The sequence below is a fragment of the Chrysemys picta genome, chromosome 10, assembly GCF_011386835.1.
Source record: "Chrysemys picta bellii isolate R12L10 chromosome 10, ASM1138683v2, whole genome shotgun sequence".
NCBI classification, from domain to species: Eukaryota; Metazoa; Chordata; order Testudines; family Emydidae; genus Chrysemys; species Chrysemys picta.
In genome coordinates this window covers 17,672,263-17,685,143 of record NC_088800.1, presented here as the reverse complement: position 1 = coordinate 17,685,143, position 12,881 = coordinate 17,672,263, and the positions used below count along the sequence as shown (strand labels likewise).

Sequence of the window (12,881 nt, the reverse complement as noted above, 5' to 3'; positions counted from 1 at the left end):
CACTAGTGAGTCCATGACACCCCTTTTCTCTACTAATTTTCATGGTGTCCTCAGGTCTTCCTACTCTGGCACTCTGTGCTCCCCTGGGACCCAACTCTATTACCCCAGCCAGATCCCTCATTCACCCACATAAGTTGCTGCGGTCTTCTCCTACCACCACTAGGATGCTAGACCTGCTCTTACCCTATTCTTCTGAGAAGGCCGGCAGGTAAGGGGAATTCAACAGCCATTAAATAGATCTACAAGTGAAGCTGACCTTGAACAAAAGTAGATGAACTAGAGTAGGACACTTCCCAGCTAACCTCCTTATTAACAGTAGAATATGGATTCATTACAGTCCTTGGGACTGGCTACTGAGGCCTCCATTTTCCAGCAAAATGGAAGGATTCTGCCTTCCTTCTCTCTCTCAGCTTGCCCTTCAGTTACATGAACAGTGCTTTGCAATTACAACGATTTGTCACAGCACCTTTTGAAACTTGTATTCTATCTGATCTGGCCATTTCCAGCTGGAATAAGCTTTTTTGGAGTCAGAGCATAGGGTCTAAAGGAAAACTGTAACACACGGTTGTTACTTCCCCCAGAGTGAACAGTAACAATAATTCCCTCCTGCTTGGAGTATGTTTAACTTTGCTTTTGTAGTTTATACGTGACACAGTATGACAATTTCTAGCCCACCTCTGGCTAGCATAGGGTTTACAGTTTCCTTGGTACGTTGCCACTTTTAACTTTATTTATTCTTTTGTCATCCAAACTAAAACCGCAACATGAAATCTCAGCTCCTAGTTCATCCTTTTATTACAGCTGTCTTTTGTGCCTTCAGGCGATATTTTAGTTGATAATGAATAAGGGAATAAATGCAGCTGTGTTTTCAAACCCCACAAACAGGGGATTTGCCAAACCAGGAAGACAAATACCTCTGCCGCTGTGGTCTACCACGGCTGGTGTCCTGAATTTACATAGAGGGTGAATGTTCAAAAGCCTTTTTTTATTATTATTAGGAAAATTTTAAAATGACTGCTTGTAAAGCAAGGCCAAGAAAAATGTAGGTTTGACCTTTTTAGTTTTTAGTTGTGGAATGTGATGACAGTTGATACCCATCATTATTTTAAATGTTCCTCCCTTGAGCCTTCTTAGTTACAGTAGGATTCACAATGAGGCTTCAGCAAAATTTTACAACCTTTTCTTTTAATAATAAGTTAAAGAAATAGACACCTCTGCTGCCTTTTCCTTTAATAACTTAGAGAAATAGAGGATAAATTTAGAATGCTTTCAAAAGCTAGTATGTTTTCTCAGCAACATGAGAACATCAAAAATAATTGTTCACTAGGTTTGTATAGAATTGCATTTACTAAAACTGAAATGTGGTGGGGTCTTTAAGGGTCCTATTCATTGCATTTAAAAAAATTCTCCCATTTGTGCCCTTTTTATTTTAAGTACATGTATTTCAGGCTTTCTTGCAGCCTCTCCACAGAAAGGTGGTCATATATTTTTCCCAATATGTAAGCACTCAACGTGATAAAATCTGTGGCTCTGGATTATAAAGAGGTGGTTCAGTGATGGGCAGGACTCCAATGTTTTAGAGGTTCTATTCAGATAAGCACCCAAACATTTAGATGCTTCTGCAAATCTTATCCAGTCTCCTTGGATCTGCAAAGTTGGACTGGAAATATCAAAAGAACAGCCTTTCTTGAGGGATTTTGGATTTCCCAAATCAGAAAGTGCAGGCATGGGAAAACTTAATAATAATGAGAGAAGTTAAGTTTTCCAGATCTTCTGAAACACAGAGAAGGTTGAGTTTGAGCAAAGGTTTGAGTTGAATTTTGCATTATCTTTACCAATTTTCTCATCAGTAGTTTAGATCACTGCTTCTTTTTCCCAGCCATCCCAACAGGGCCCTACTGAACACCCACTTTCCTCCTCATTAGATCATGATTGATGGGCCTGGTCTCCACTGCATTGCACCTTGTGTTTGGTCATTTACACACGTGCAAAGTGTGCCAAATCATAATGATAGCATTTTACCCCCACTTTGCACAGATGAAAGTGATTGCACGAGGTGGTGAGACAGTGGAGAATCAGGCCTCCAGTGACTTGCATAAATAGCTTTTTCGATTTGATTTGGTTGATTGTTTTTTTTAAGCATTCATGCAAATCAGTATGAACACATCTTAAAAACTGGAGCCTTGTCTATGAAATTCATTAAAGGCCTCAAAAAACCTTCAGAATCCTAAACATTCCATTATAAACTACCTAACAACTTGCAAGGGACAATAACTTGAGAGCTGCTTTGATGCTACTTAATCCTGATCTAAACTCAGTCTGGGCCTGTTCCCATTGAAGTCAAAGACAAAGTTGCCAATGACTTCAATGAAGAAATATCAGGCTCAATATGTTGCCAAGTGAATGCTGCATATGCCACACAATGAAAAATATAGATCCTCTGATGTTGGTGGATTATTCCTTTTTATTATCTCAGTCGAACACTGAAGACAAAGGACCATAATTTCTGCTTCAGGTTGTGGATTTAGCTAATTAATACAAAACTGGCACCTGATCCAAATTCATGATTTAGACAGAGTACTGTCCTGTCTCCAGAGCTCTGCATGCTGCCCAATCAGCTATATGCACTCATTTTGTATTAGTAGTCTCCATTGGCTTTTGCTTAATTTTAGCTATTTCAACTACAGCTTACCTTTGATGAGGTCATGAACTTGAAAAGAATTGCTGTAATATGGGGTTGTTCTAATTAACCCTACAGTCATGTGATTTGGTTTAGCAAATGATAAAGTAGAAATTCAAAACCCATGTTTTAATTTTTTTAATCTTGAACTTTGCTATGAAATCCCAGGCACGAATATTCAACAGGAAACCCGCTAGTACAATATAGATCTGGTGTAAGTCAAGGAATAATTGCCTAGAATTTTCTGAGTTTCTTTATAAATTCTATGTATGTAGAATATTACCCAGATATGGTTCTTTTTATGGAGAGAAGATCAGAATTTTGTCAAAGCATTATGCACAGTTGCCCCGATCCAGCAAAGCACATAAACATGTGTTTAACTCTAAGCATGTTACCGTCACACTGATTTCAAGGGACTACTAAAGTGCATAACGATAACCACATGCTTATTGTTTTGGAGGATCAGGGCCTTTTTTGACATAACTATCTAGACATTTTATGTGGCTCCCTTTGGACCTTAACCTAGCCTCTATTGAGGTTATGAGGTAACTTTCTTTGTTAGCAGGTTTTCCCATTGCTGTGTACTTCAGGGTTTCTCACTCATAAGCAGCTGGCTGCTGTCAGACAAGTTGCTGGACTAGATGGACAACTACTCTGTCCCAGTATGGCATTTCCTATGTTTCCTGTCACTGCAGTATAGGAGCACCTGTAGTTTGTTTCTGGCAATACTCTTCCAATGTAGAAGATTATTTTAGTGCACTTCAAATGTTGTCAAACCTGTGATATGCTGAACACTTTCAGTTCCTGTTGACTTCAGTAGGAGGTGACGGCCCCCAGCACCTTTCTGGATGCACTCAGCACCCTCCAAAATCAGGCCAAAGTTTGGGATGTTTCCATTCAGGTAAAAGTCAAAAAAAGCCAAATCTTGACAAATTTGGAAGTCATTATTGGGCAGAACTTGTCGGGGAAGTTCAGCAGCAGCTCCTCAGGGGTGATCAGCTTCTTCCTAACCTGTATTAGCTAGTGCTCTTTAGAGAAGGGGAAAGACTCACTCTTCCCTCTTCTCCACAGCAGGTGCTCTTTGGAAAGTAGCCTAGAGGCCTAGTGGGAATATATCTATAGCATAATTACTGTGTTATCTCCTGCTCATGTCTCCTCATGCCACTCTGCAGTCGCAGAAGGCAGTTGGCTTGACATACTAGTCTGTCCACAAACTCCTATTCTTCAAATTTAGCAACATTCTGAGTTTGAGCTCAGAGTATCAACCATGCTGTGTAGGTGTTGTTTACACTTAGAATAAACACAGAGGGCAAAACGATGGCTTTATCTCAGTCTTACATAACTGGCTGCTTTTAAATTTTAATAAATATTTCTCTGCAACAGAGCAATGGATTTTTTAATTGCAGAAAGGGGAGGAAAAGCTGTTGGAACAAATAGATGTCTAATTTGGCTCCTAAAGAGGTGTCCTTTGCTGATATTTTAGGAGATAATAAAGAAATGTTTTTATTTCCTCTGACTGTTTCATGTAGATCTGATCCAGTTGGAAAATTTAAAAAAAATCTGTATATTTCTTTCACCAAAGTGTTTGAAACCTTAAGAAAATGACCTATGCAATTACGTATTTAACTTGTCAAATTATCCACAAATCCATCCAAGATGATTTGTGGAATTCTGCCCTATTGTAATGGTCCAGTTTTGAACATTAGTATCTGACATAATAAAGGCCCTTGAAGTAATAGAAGATTACACATTTTTTTAAATATTACCTCTAGTCCATATATTAATGAGATGTGTACAATAAGATTTAATGATAGTTACTCAGGAGCATAAAGACACACTGATGAAAGTGATAGTCCACCGAGCAAGTTAATCCCTTCATCGAAGTTAGACCTCCTATAAGATGAAATCTAAATAGCATCCTGTAATGTTCTGCATTGGAGGTGGCTACATTTCAAAAAGTACCTTTCACTAGGTCTATTAAATGTCATTACAATGATGTCCTGTGGTAGCCCTTCTGGGAAATGTGAATAGAGTGCAGATGTGCTTTTGGCATATGTATGACATTGTGTGCCTTGAGAGCTATTGTAACTCGATGTGTAGACTTGTATATACAGCTTGGCCTTCTGAGTGCTCCAGGAATTTTGAGCTACCTTTGGGTATTGTCTTTTTTCCCAGAAAGGTGAGTTGCTTTTCATTGCTCCGTCTGACTTTTCTTCCTCTCCCCCACAATCTTGTCTGTTGTCTTTGTTTAGTTATGTGGAATTGTGGGTAGGGGGAAAGTGAAGAGGATGTATTCTTGGGGCTTAATGATAGGATTTGGGTACGTTATGAAACTGTATCTCAGTATAACCCATATTATTCATCATATGCTTTGCTAGTATGTTGGCCATATTTGCATTGTTATATTACATTAACTTTTTGTAGCAATATTTTAACTCTCCACATACATGCAAACTCATATCAAGTGCAAATTTCTCCTCCTTCAGTTTTCTTTAAGTTGCTGCACTATGATTATTTGCAGGTTTATTCCAGAACCCTGGTCTCCATGCAGTACTAGTTGTGGTCGTGGCATTCAGATGCGAGATGTGAAGTGCCGTGTTCTTCTCACATTTACTCAGACTGAAATGGATCTGCCTGATGAGGAATGTGAAGACCCCAAACCAGCAACAGAACGAATATGCCACCAGCCATCCTGCGACAGTGATCCTGTCCCATACACCCCAGAATTTTCACGTGCAGAAGATAGCAGTTTGATTTATGATTGGGAATACATTGGTTTTACTCCATGTTCGGCCACATGTGTTGGAGGTAGTTTAAACATATTTTCATCTATGGTGTTTAAATTTGACATTGTCAAATAACTGTTTGATATTATTCCAAATTAGTTACATTGACATGTAAAAACAAATTCTGAACTTTTAACTTGTGTTAATTCTTTTTACCTTTGATGATAGCATCTAAATGTCCCTTGCTTCCACATGCCTCACAAGGTAATGGAGATAAAATTGGTTTTCTATAAATCTTTGAATGAGAAACTGGTCTGTATTCAGTCAACCAAGTTATGGAAAGTTTCTGTCAACGTTGATGCAGCAGTTAGTCTTGTATTATCAAAAGATAAGTTACAAGGAATCACTTCAGACTATCAGCCGGTTTATGGGTTTAGATAAATGAAAATATATGTAACAAATCAATGACAAATGTGCCTAAATGTTCATTTTTCTCCTAGGAATTTATATGTGCAGTTTCTGAACTAAAATATGCATATTAACTATTCACTATCTTCAAAATGCTGTCATTTTTTATGGTACTGTAGATCTGTGATATGGTAGCACAGGGAGACATGTCTCCAGAAATGGCTGGGAAGGAGCTCAAATAGGATGTTGTTTAGGATTTGGTCCAGCGTATCCTTCTGTAGGAAGCCTGTGCCATACATCTGTCTGCAAGTAGTTAGGCACATTCCTCCTTTAGATGTAATCTAATCTCTCAGCCATCTGAACTATATATTGCTAGACAATGTTGCTAGTGTTGCTACTATGTACTGTACTTTGGAACTGACCATAGAAGTGAGTTATGAAGTGCAAAGTGGAAGCAGTGGAATTGTGAACACACCTGTATGTGACAGGAATGATGACATCAATGGGAAGTGAAGACAGTTGTACCCACAGAAGAAATGTAATAAGTAGAAAAGGGCTGAGCAGCAACAGTTTGGAAGTCAAGAGCCAATCTAGAGCTCATAGAAAGTGGCCTCCTTTGTAGTGGTCACCATCTGGAAGTTTGAAGACAGGAGAAGTTGGGAAAGATGCCCAGATAACTATCCGCATGATGGTAAGTGACCAATATAAACGCTTCCCTTATCATTTAACATTCTTGTTTTATTGATGGCACTGATCCCTAATAATGACAATGTACCTGATCATGGAAAGTGTTGCTTTCTGCCATTCCTCACTTGTTTCATTGGGCATTACAGGAGCTTAGCCCCAGGAGGCATGTATATGCATGTATGATTTGTTTGCAGTTTTGACAATGACTATTGTGATCGATTATTTTATCTATCTGCTTTAAAAAATTGAGAAAATATTTAAAACCAATAAGGGAAATGGTATTTTAAATTAGGAGCAAGGCTCTCACTAGCTATAAGTTTTTTCAGTTCTCTTGATTTTACTATCCAAATTTATTTTTGTAACATTTAGTCATTTTATCTCCATCTTTAATCTATTTTACCAATGCTTCTGGAGGACTTCTCAACCAACGTGTTTTCAAAAGGTGTTGAATTCTCTCTGGCAGTTTTGAATTTTGAGCATAGAATGGAGGACACATAAGCCAAATTTTCAAAAAACAAGTATCAGAGGGGTAGCCGTGTTAGTCTGAATCTGTAAAAAGCAACAGAGGGTCCTGTGGCACCTTTAAGACTAACAGAAGTATTGGGAGCATAAGCTTTCGTGGGTAAGAACCTCACTTCTTCAGATGCAAGGAAGTCTTAAAGGTGCCACAGGACCCTCTGTTGCTTTTTTCAAAAAACAGACACTCAAATTTTACCTCATATATAGTCAGTGTAAAAACTTACATGTGAAAAATTGTACCTGCACGTTGACGATTAAATTTTGGAGGCTGTGTTGAGGCCCATAATTTCACATACCAGAAACAAAAAGATGACATCAATGGGAAGTGAAGACAGTTGTACCCACAGAAGAAATATAATAAGTAGAAAAGGGCTTTTTTTTTTTAAATGGTTAATAATCGGAATCAGGGCCTGATTCTGCTCCTGTTATAGCCAAATGGGAGTTTGGGCATTGACTTCATTGAGAGCAATATTTGTCCTTTGTGATTTAAAGAGGCAGTTCAACCAAACATTTGCCTCTGGGTATTCATGAATTGAAACTACTTCTTCGGCATGCAATGCCGAATGTTTGAAATGAAGAGACTTTTCATATGTGTTCTTGAGTCTTCAGTAGAACCCGTAGCACCACATGTCTAGATGTTCTTCATATGTGCTACTCTCCCAGGAAATGTGGGAAGTTTTTGAGACTATTTGATCAAAGTTGAACAGCAATATCTTTCCTGTTATGTTAGTTAGATAATCATGACTTTGTTCTCCTATCAATGCTGTTCATCTAGCTGCCTTGGCAAACACTTTCAAACAGACTAAAAATTACCTGTGGATAAATTGTTTTAAGAAACCAGACTTTTCTTGTGTTTCCAACTTATTGCAGTGTACTAACTAATGATCTCACTATGTCTGTTTTTTTCCATTGTGTAGTTCAAAGGACCTGATCAATTTCAGCTCAGTTTTAAGTCCGTATCTCATTTCAGTAAGATGAACTTTTTAGTTATAAGGAAAGAAATATGATCTTTTAAATTAGGAATATCAAAATTTAATGTAAAGTGTGAGAGCTTCTGTGTCTCTAACATGCATGTATCTATCAAGGGCTTTTAAAATACATTCCTTAAGATTTCTATTTACTTGGAACTTTTCCCTTAGTTTCTTAATGCCTGCTTTTCCCTGACCGAGAGGAGGTCTGCTCAGTCTAAGCAAGTTGCAGACTTTATTGTCACTATGTCATATACTGCTTGAGCAAGGTCTGAATCTGTGTTGCAGTGCTTGTCATCTTTATGATACATTACCCCTAAATCCTCATGTGGACCATGCATAAGGTTCCGTGTTTGTCACAGAGGTCATGGAAATCGTGGATTCTGTGACTTTCCGTGACTTCTGCAGTGGCTGGTGTGCCTGGTCCGGGGACCACCTGAGCAACTCAGGCACCCCCTGGGCCAGGTGCACCAGCTTTTGCTGGTGCAATCTCGCTCCCCACTCACCCCACAGTAGCAGGAGTTTTGGGGGGGGGTTTCAGGGCTGGGGGGTGGGGTGCAGGGTGGTGCTTACCTAGGGCAGGCTCCCTGGAAAGGAGACAGGAACGCCCCTTCCTCAGCTCCTAGCTCCATGTGCTGCCTCTATTGGCAGGCACCGCCCCTGCAACTCCTATTGACCACAGTTCCCAGCCAATGGGAACTGCAGAACCAGGGCTTGGGGTGGAGCAGAGGCAGCACATGGAGCTAGGGAGCCTACCCCAGCCCCGCCAACCCTCCCCCACGAGCACCCCCTCAGGCTGGCCCCCTCCCCAAGCACCTGCGGAGCCCCCCCGCCAGCACCCGCGGCACCCCTGGGCTGTCCCTCTGAGCCATTCCCACCCCCAAGTTTTAGTTAGGGTATATAGTAAAAGTCATGGACGCGTCCTGGGCCGTGAAGTTTTGTTTACTGTTCGTGACCTGTCTGTGACTTTTACTAAAAATAACAATGACTAAAATGTAGCCTTAACCATGCATTCAATGTAAACTCGCTCAGCCCCTCTCCTAAAAAGAGGTAAAAATGCACGCCGTAACATTCTTTTTTATTAGATATATGAAGAAAGACCTGTCTGCAATTCATTATCCCACAGCTTCTTTCTCTACAAATTAATTATTTTAGCCAGGCTTTTTATTGTGTTAGACTGTGTGCACTCTGAGGAACAGACCATCTTTTGGTCTCTCTTTGTACAGCACCTAACACAATGGGTCCTGGTCTATGACTAGAGCTCCTACACACTATAGTAATACAAGTAATAATAATTATAATAGTGCTGTTGACAAGAACTCTTTGGCTATTCTTCGTGATTATTCTGTACTGCATCTAGATAAACCATTACGGCCCATGATGCAGCAGCAATTTGGGTGTCATAAAAGTTACTGCCTTATGACCATTAGCCTATGTTATGTCACTTATCATAATTATTACTTCTGTCATCAGTCTTTCCATGAATGCAAGTAAGAGGTCTCCCATGTTAATTAATTATGAAGTAGGCATCATTTTAAAGATCCCTAGTGAGACAGAAATTTCCAGAAATTTGAAGAATTGTCTATATTTCCCTTAGTACCTGAAGAAAGTCCACACACCACAAAAATCATGGGTCAGATCCCAAGGACTTTGCTCATATGAGCCCATAATCAGACCAACTCCCTTTGATTTATTTAGGGTTTTGCTTGAGTAAAAATTGTGTTGGGAACTCAAGGTTTTGCCTCATTTGTCCAAAGAAAGTGTGTGTGTTTTTTCACTGTTTGAAGAACTATGGCCCTGATGCAAGCACATGGGATGCATGCATAAAATTGATATGCATGATACTGTCTGCAAGAAATAATGCCAGTACTTGTTATGTGCCTGGTTATCAGATTATTTTTTGTTTTGTTTTAAATCTGCAGTATTTCTTCAGTCTTTATGTCAATTAGTTAATGGAATATGTAGTATTCTAAACAGATTCTCTCTATTTCAAAATTCTACAATCTAATTTAAAAAACAGATTTCTTTACCTACTTTCCTAATAATGCTTTTGTTTATAAAAGAAAAATTGACAATCCAATGTACTTGTCATTATTAATGCTCTGAATACTTCTTTGAATTTCTTTCTACTTGGACAATAAGAATGAGTTAACTCTATTTCACTTTCAGTAATTACCAGTTTCATTTTAAGATTCCTAGAACTGCAATATTTGGGTTTCCAACATGAAAGGGGAATGTGTGTTTATCAACTGTTTTCACTTTAAATTGAGGGAAAGTTTCTTTTAGAATCATAGAATATCAGGGTTGGAAGGGACCTCAGGAGGTCATCTAGTCCAACCCCCTGCTTGAAGCAGGACTAATCCCCAGACAGATTTTTACCCCAGTTCCCTAAATGGCCCCCTCAAGGATTGAACTCACAACCCTGGGTTTAGCAGGCTCAAACCACAGAGCTATCATTTTTTAACTGACTAGATTTTAAATTGACAATTTCTCTTTTAGTTGACAGCAAGGCAAAAGTAATCTGAAATAAGTAAATTTTTTTTTCCCTTTTCTAGGTGTAAGGTTGAGTGAAGAGACCATCCTTCTGCCACTCACATTTAGCATCTTCTGTCCTAACTCTTTACGGTTTTCCCTTTCTAGAGTTAAAGTAAAGTATGCATTTTGCAAACACTCTGATCTTTTAACACAACTTTGTGCACTGTATATTTCTTCCCACAGCAAAGTTGTCAAAAACTGTGAGTTTGTGAGGGTTGTATGCTGGGTTAAAATAGAAAATATTCTGTTGCACTGATTAGTAGAATAATTACTATAATAGCACATCAAAATACTGTAAAAATACTTAGTGCTCTATTGAGACCTGCCTGAGTAACTTATCTTATACTTGGGGGGATGGGGGGGGGGGAGATGGTTAAACGTTCTACTATGTTAGCATCACAAGGCAAGAACTTCACACATATGACACTCTGTTGGTTTGTCTGAAGGTTTTATGACTTTTATGGTTTGCAAGATGCTTCCCAAACCCTGCAATATAAGAAGTTTTATCACTGATTCACGTTACAAGCCAATATTAAATTGTGGTTGCAAACAAATTTATAATTAAGATCAATCTCTTACACATTTTATAAGTAAATTATAAGGAAATGCTGCATCAATGGAGTGTAATTGTTTATTGGAAAGCAGCATAGATCTGAAAAACAAGTCTGCTTTACAAACTTTTTACAGTATCTCTTCTGTTATACCTTAAAACATCAAAACACTATAGGTTTTATTTTCTTAAAGCATTTGGAGTAGAGAATTGTAGCAGTTTGTGGCACTCTGATGAGTGAAATGAAAGACACCTCATACACTGGCTAAAGGTGGCATGTCACAGCCAAAATTAAACAAAAGGTGTGACATGCCTTTTTTTCCCCTCATGGATATACTCACCACAACATTGTAATATAAACTGCTGATGACAGAAATACTGACTTGCAGAAGGCTCAATATAGGAGTCTCATATCATACCACCCTCTCTGTGCGAGAAGTTTAGAAAATATTATCCAGCTTAACCCATTGCAAAATAACTCTTTTTCTGATCAGCTTTGACTATTTTTTGTTTTTACACAAACGTGAATGTTTCCATTCTAATCCCTGTAAAAGAGATGTAATTTAAGTGTGTTCTAAAGGCAAAATTTGGCCTAAAATAACAACTAAGAAGCCAATTTTGTCTTGCTAGCCAGAACAAGGCACTTGAAGCAGAAACAAACCCTTAACACTATTCCCAGTGCAGGCATGGGCCTTGCAACTGGATGAATGATGAATATATGTTTGAGTGCTCATCTGATAACCTCTTCCACAGCTCTACCTCAGCAAAATTCTACATCTGGATCTTTGTTTTTGAATTGTACATTAGAAGCAATATATTTCTTATTCAGGGAAACTGAAGGAAACCAAAATGTTTGAATAAATTCTTCTGAAGGTGCGTCAGTCATTTAGGAGGTACTGCAGTATCCATGGTACCCTGGTCTTTAGTTCTGGGATAGAACCTTGGAGTTCTGTAAAACTCATGGTGTGTGGTGATTTGCTTTGATTTGGTGTTTTCACCCTTGGATCATGTTGTGTGGACATTCGATGTAAAGGATATAATCTAGTCCCTAGTGTGAAAGAACATTTTATTAAATGTATGTGTTGCAGGTAATGCAATTTTCAACACTTAATGACTTTTATTTAATAGAAGTGACTAGGCAGTCAATTATGCATAAGGTCAGTGCTCCTGTTACATAAAAACTCAGCACTGTGCAGACATAGTCAAAACAATTACACAGCAAAGGCTTCCTGGAATGAACATCAGCCCCAAATGGGATTAAGATGGATCCCAGTGAAAGTCTAAAAGAAATCTAGAATCCATAGTGTTGTATACATACATACATACTCCTGCTACACATATGGTTTGTATTATGCATGAAATGGTTAGATTGGTACCTATATCATCACAATGAAGACTTGCAGCCTTGGTCTTGAAAGAATAAATATGCTGGATTGTATCAAGATAATTCATAGATGGGGGCAACATTGATTTGTGATAGGAATTGCCAGTGTTCAGGAATGGATTGTACTAGCTCTTGACAGAGAGACAATTGCAATAATGATCAACAGAGTAACTTCAAATGCTGGGCACCTGCTACTAAATTATAATAATGAAGAAAAATATGTCTTCTGCCTAAAGTGCATGAGGCAGTTCAGTTTGTTCTTCTACATACCATTATGATGGCCACTGGTTGTACAAGTGCAAAGTCTGAGATGATAGTGGCAGATGGAAGCACTTGAGAGCACATTATAAAATCATTTGTCACTCTCACTAGGAAAGAAAAAGAACAGTTATTACCTGAAAGTCATAAAACATGCACCACTAAC

General features: G+C 38.6%; 1 protein-coding gene across 10 annotated transcripts in view; it reads left to right on the top strand.

Annotated features, from left to right (window-relative positions):
- ADAMTSL3 (ADAMTS like 3) overlaps positions 1-12,881 on the top strand; it is a 262,575-nt gene that overhangs the window by 201,137 nt on the left and 48,557 nt on the right. For 9 of the 10 annotated variants that reach the window (XR_010590971.1, XM_042845687.2, XM_042845686.2 and 6 more), the window contains one exon: positions 5,202-5,488. Coding sequence is in view for 8 of the 10 variants with exons in the window: in XM_042845687.2 (XP_042701621.2) it covers positions 5,202-5,488 (287 nt within the window). In the remaining 2 variants the exon portion in view is untranslated. Of the gene's footprint in view, positions 1-5,201; positions 5,489-6,302; positions 6,506-12,881 lie in introns of all 10 variants that reach the window. The other variant, XR_006173311.2, reaches the window with a different exon arrangement.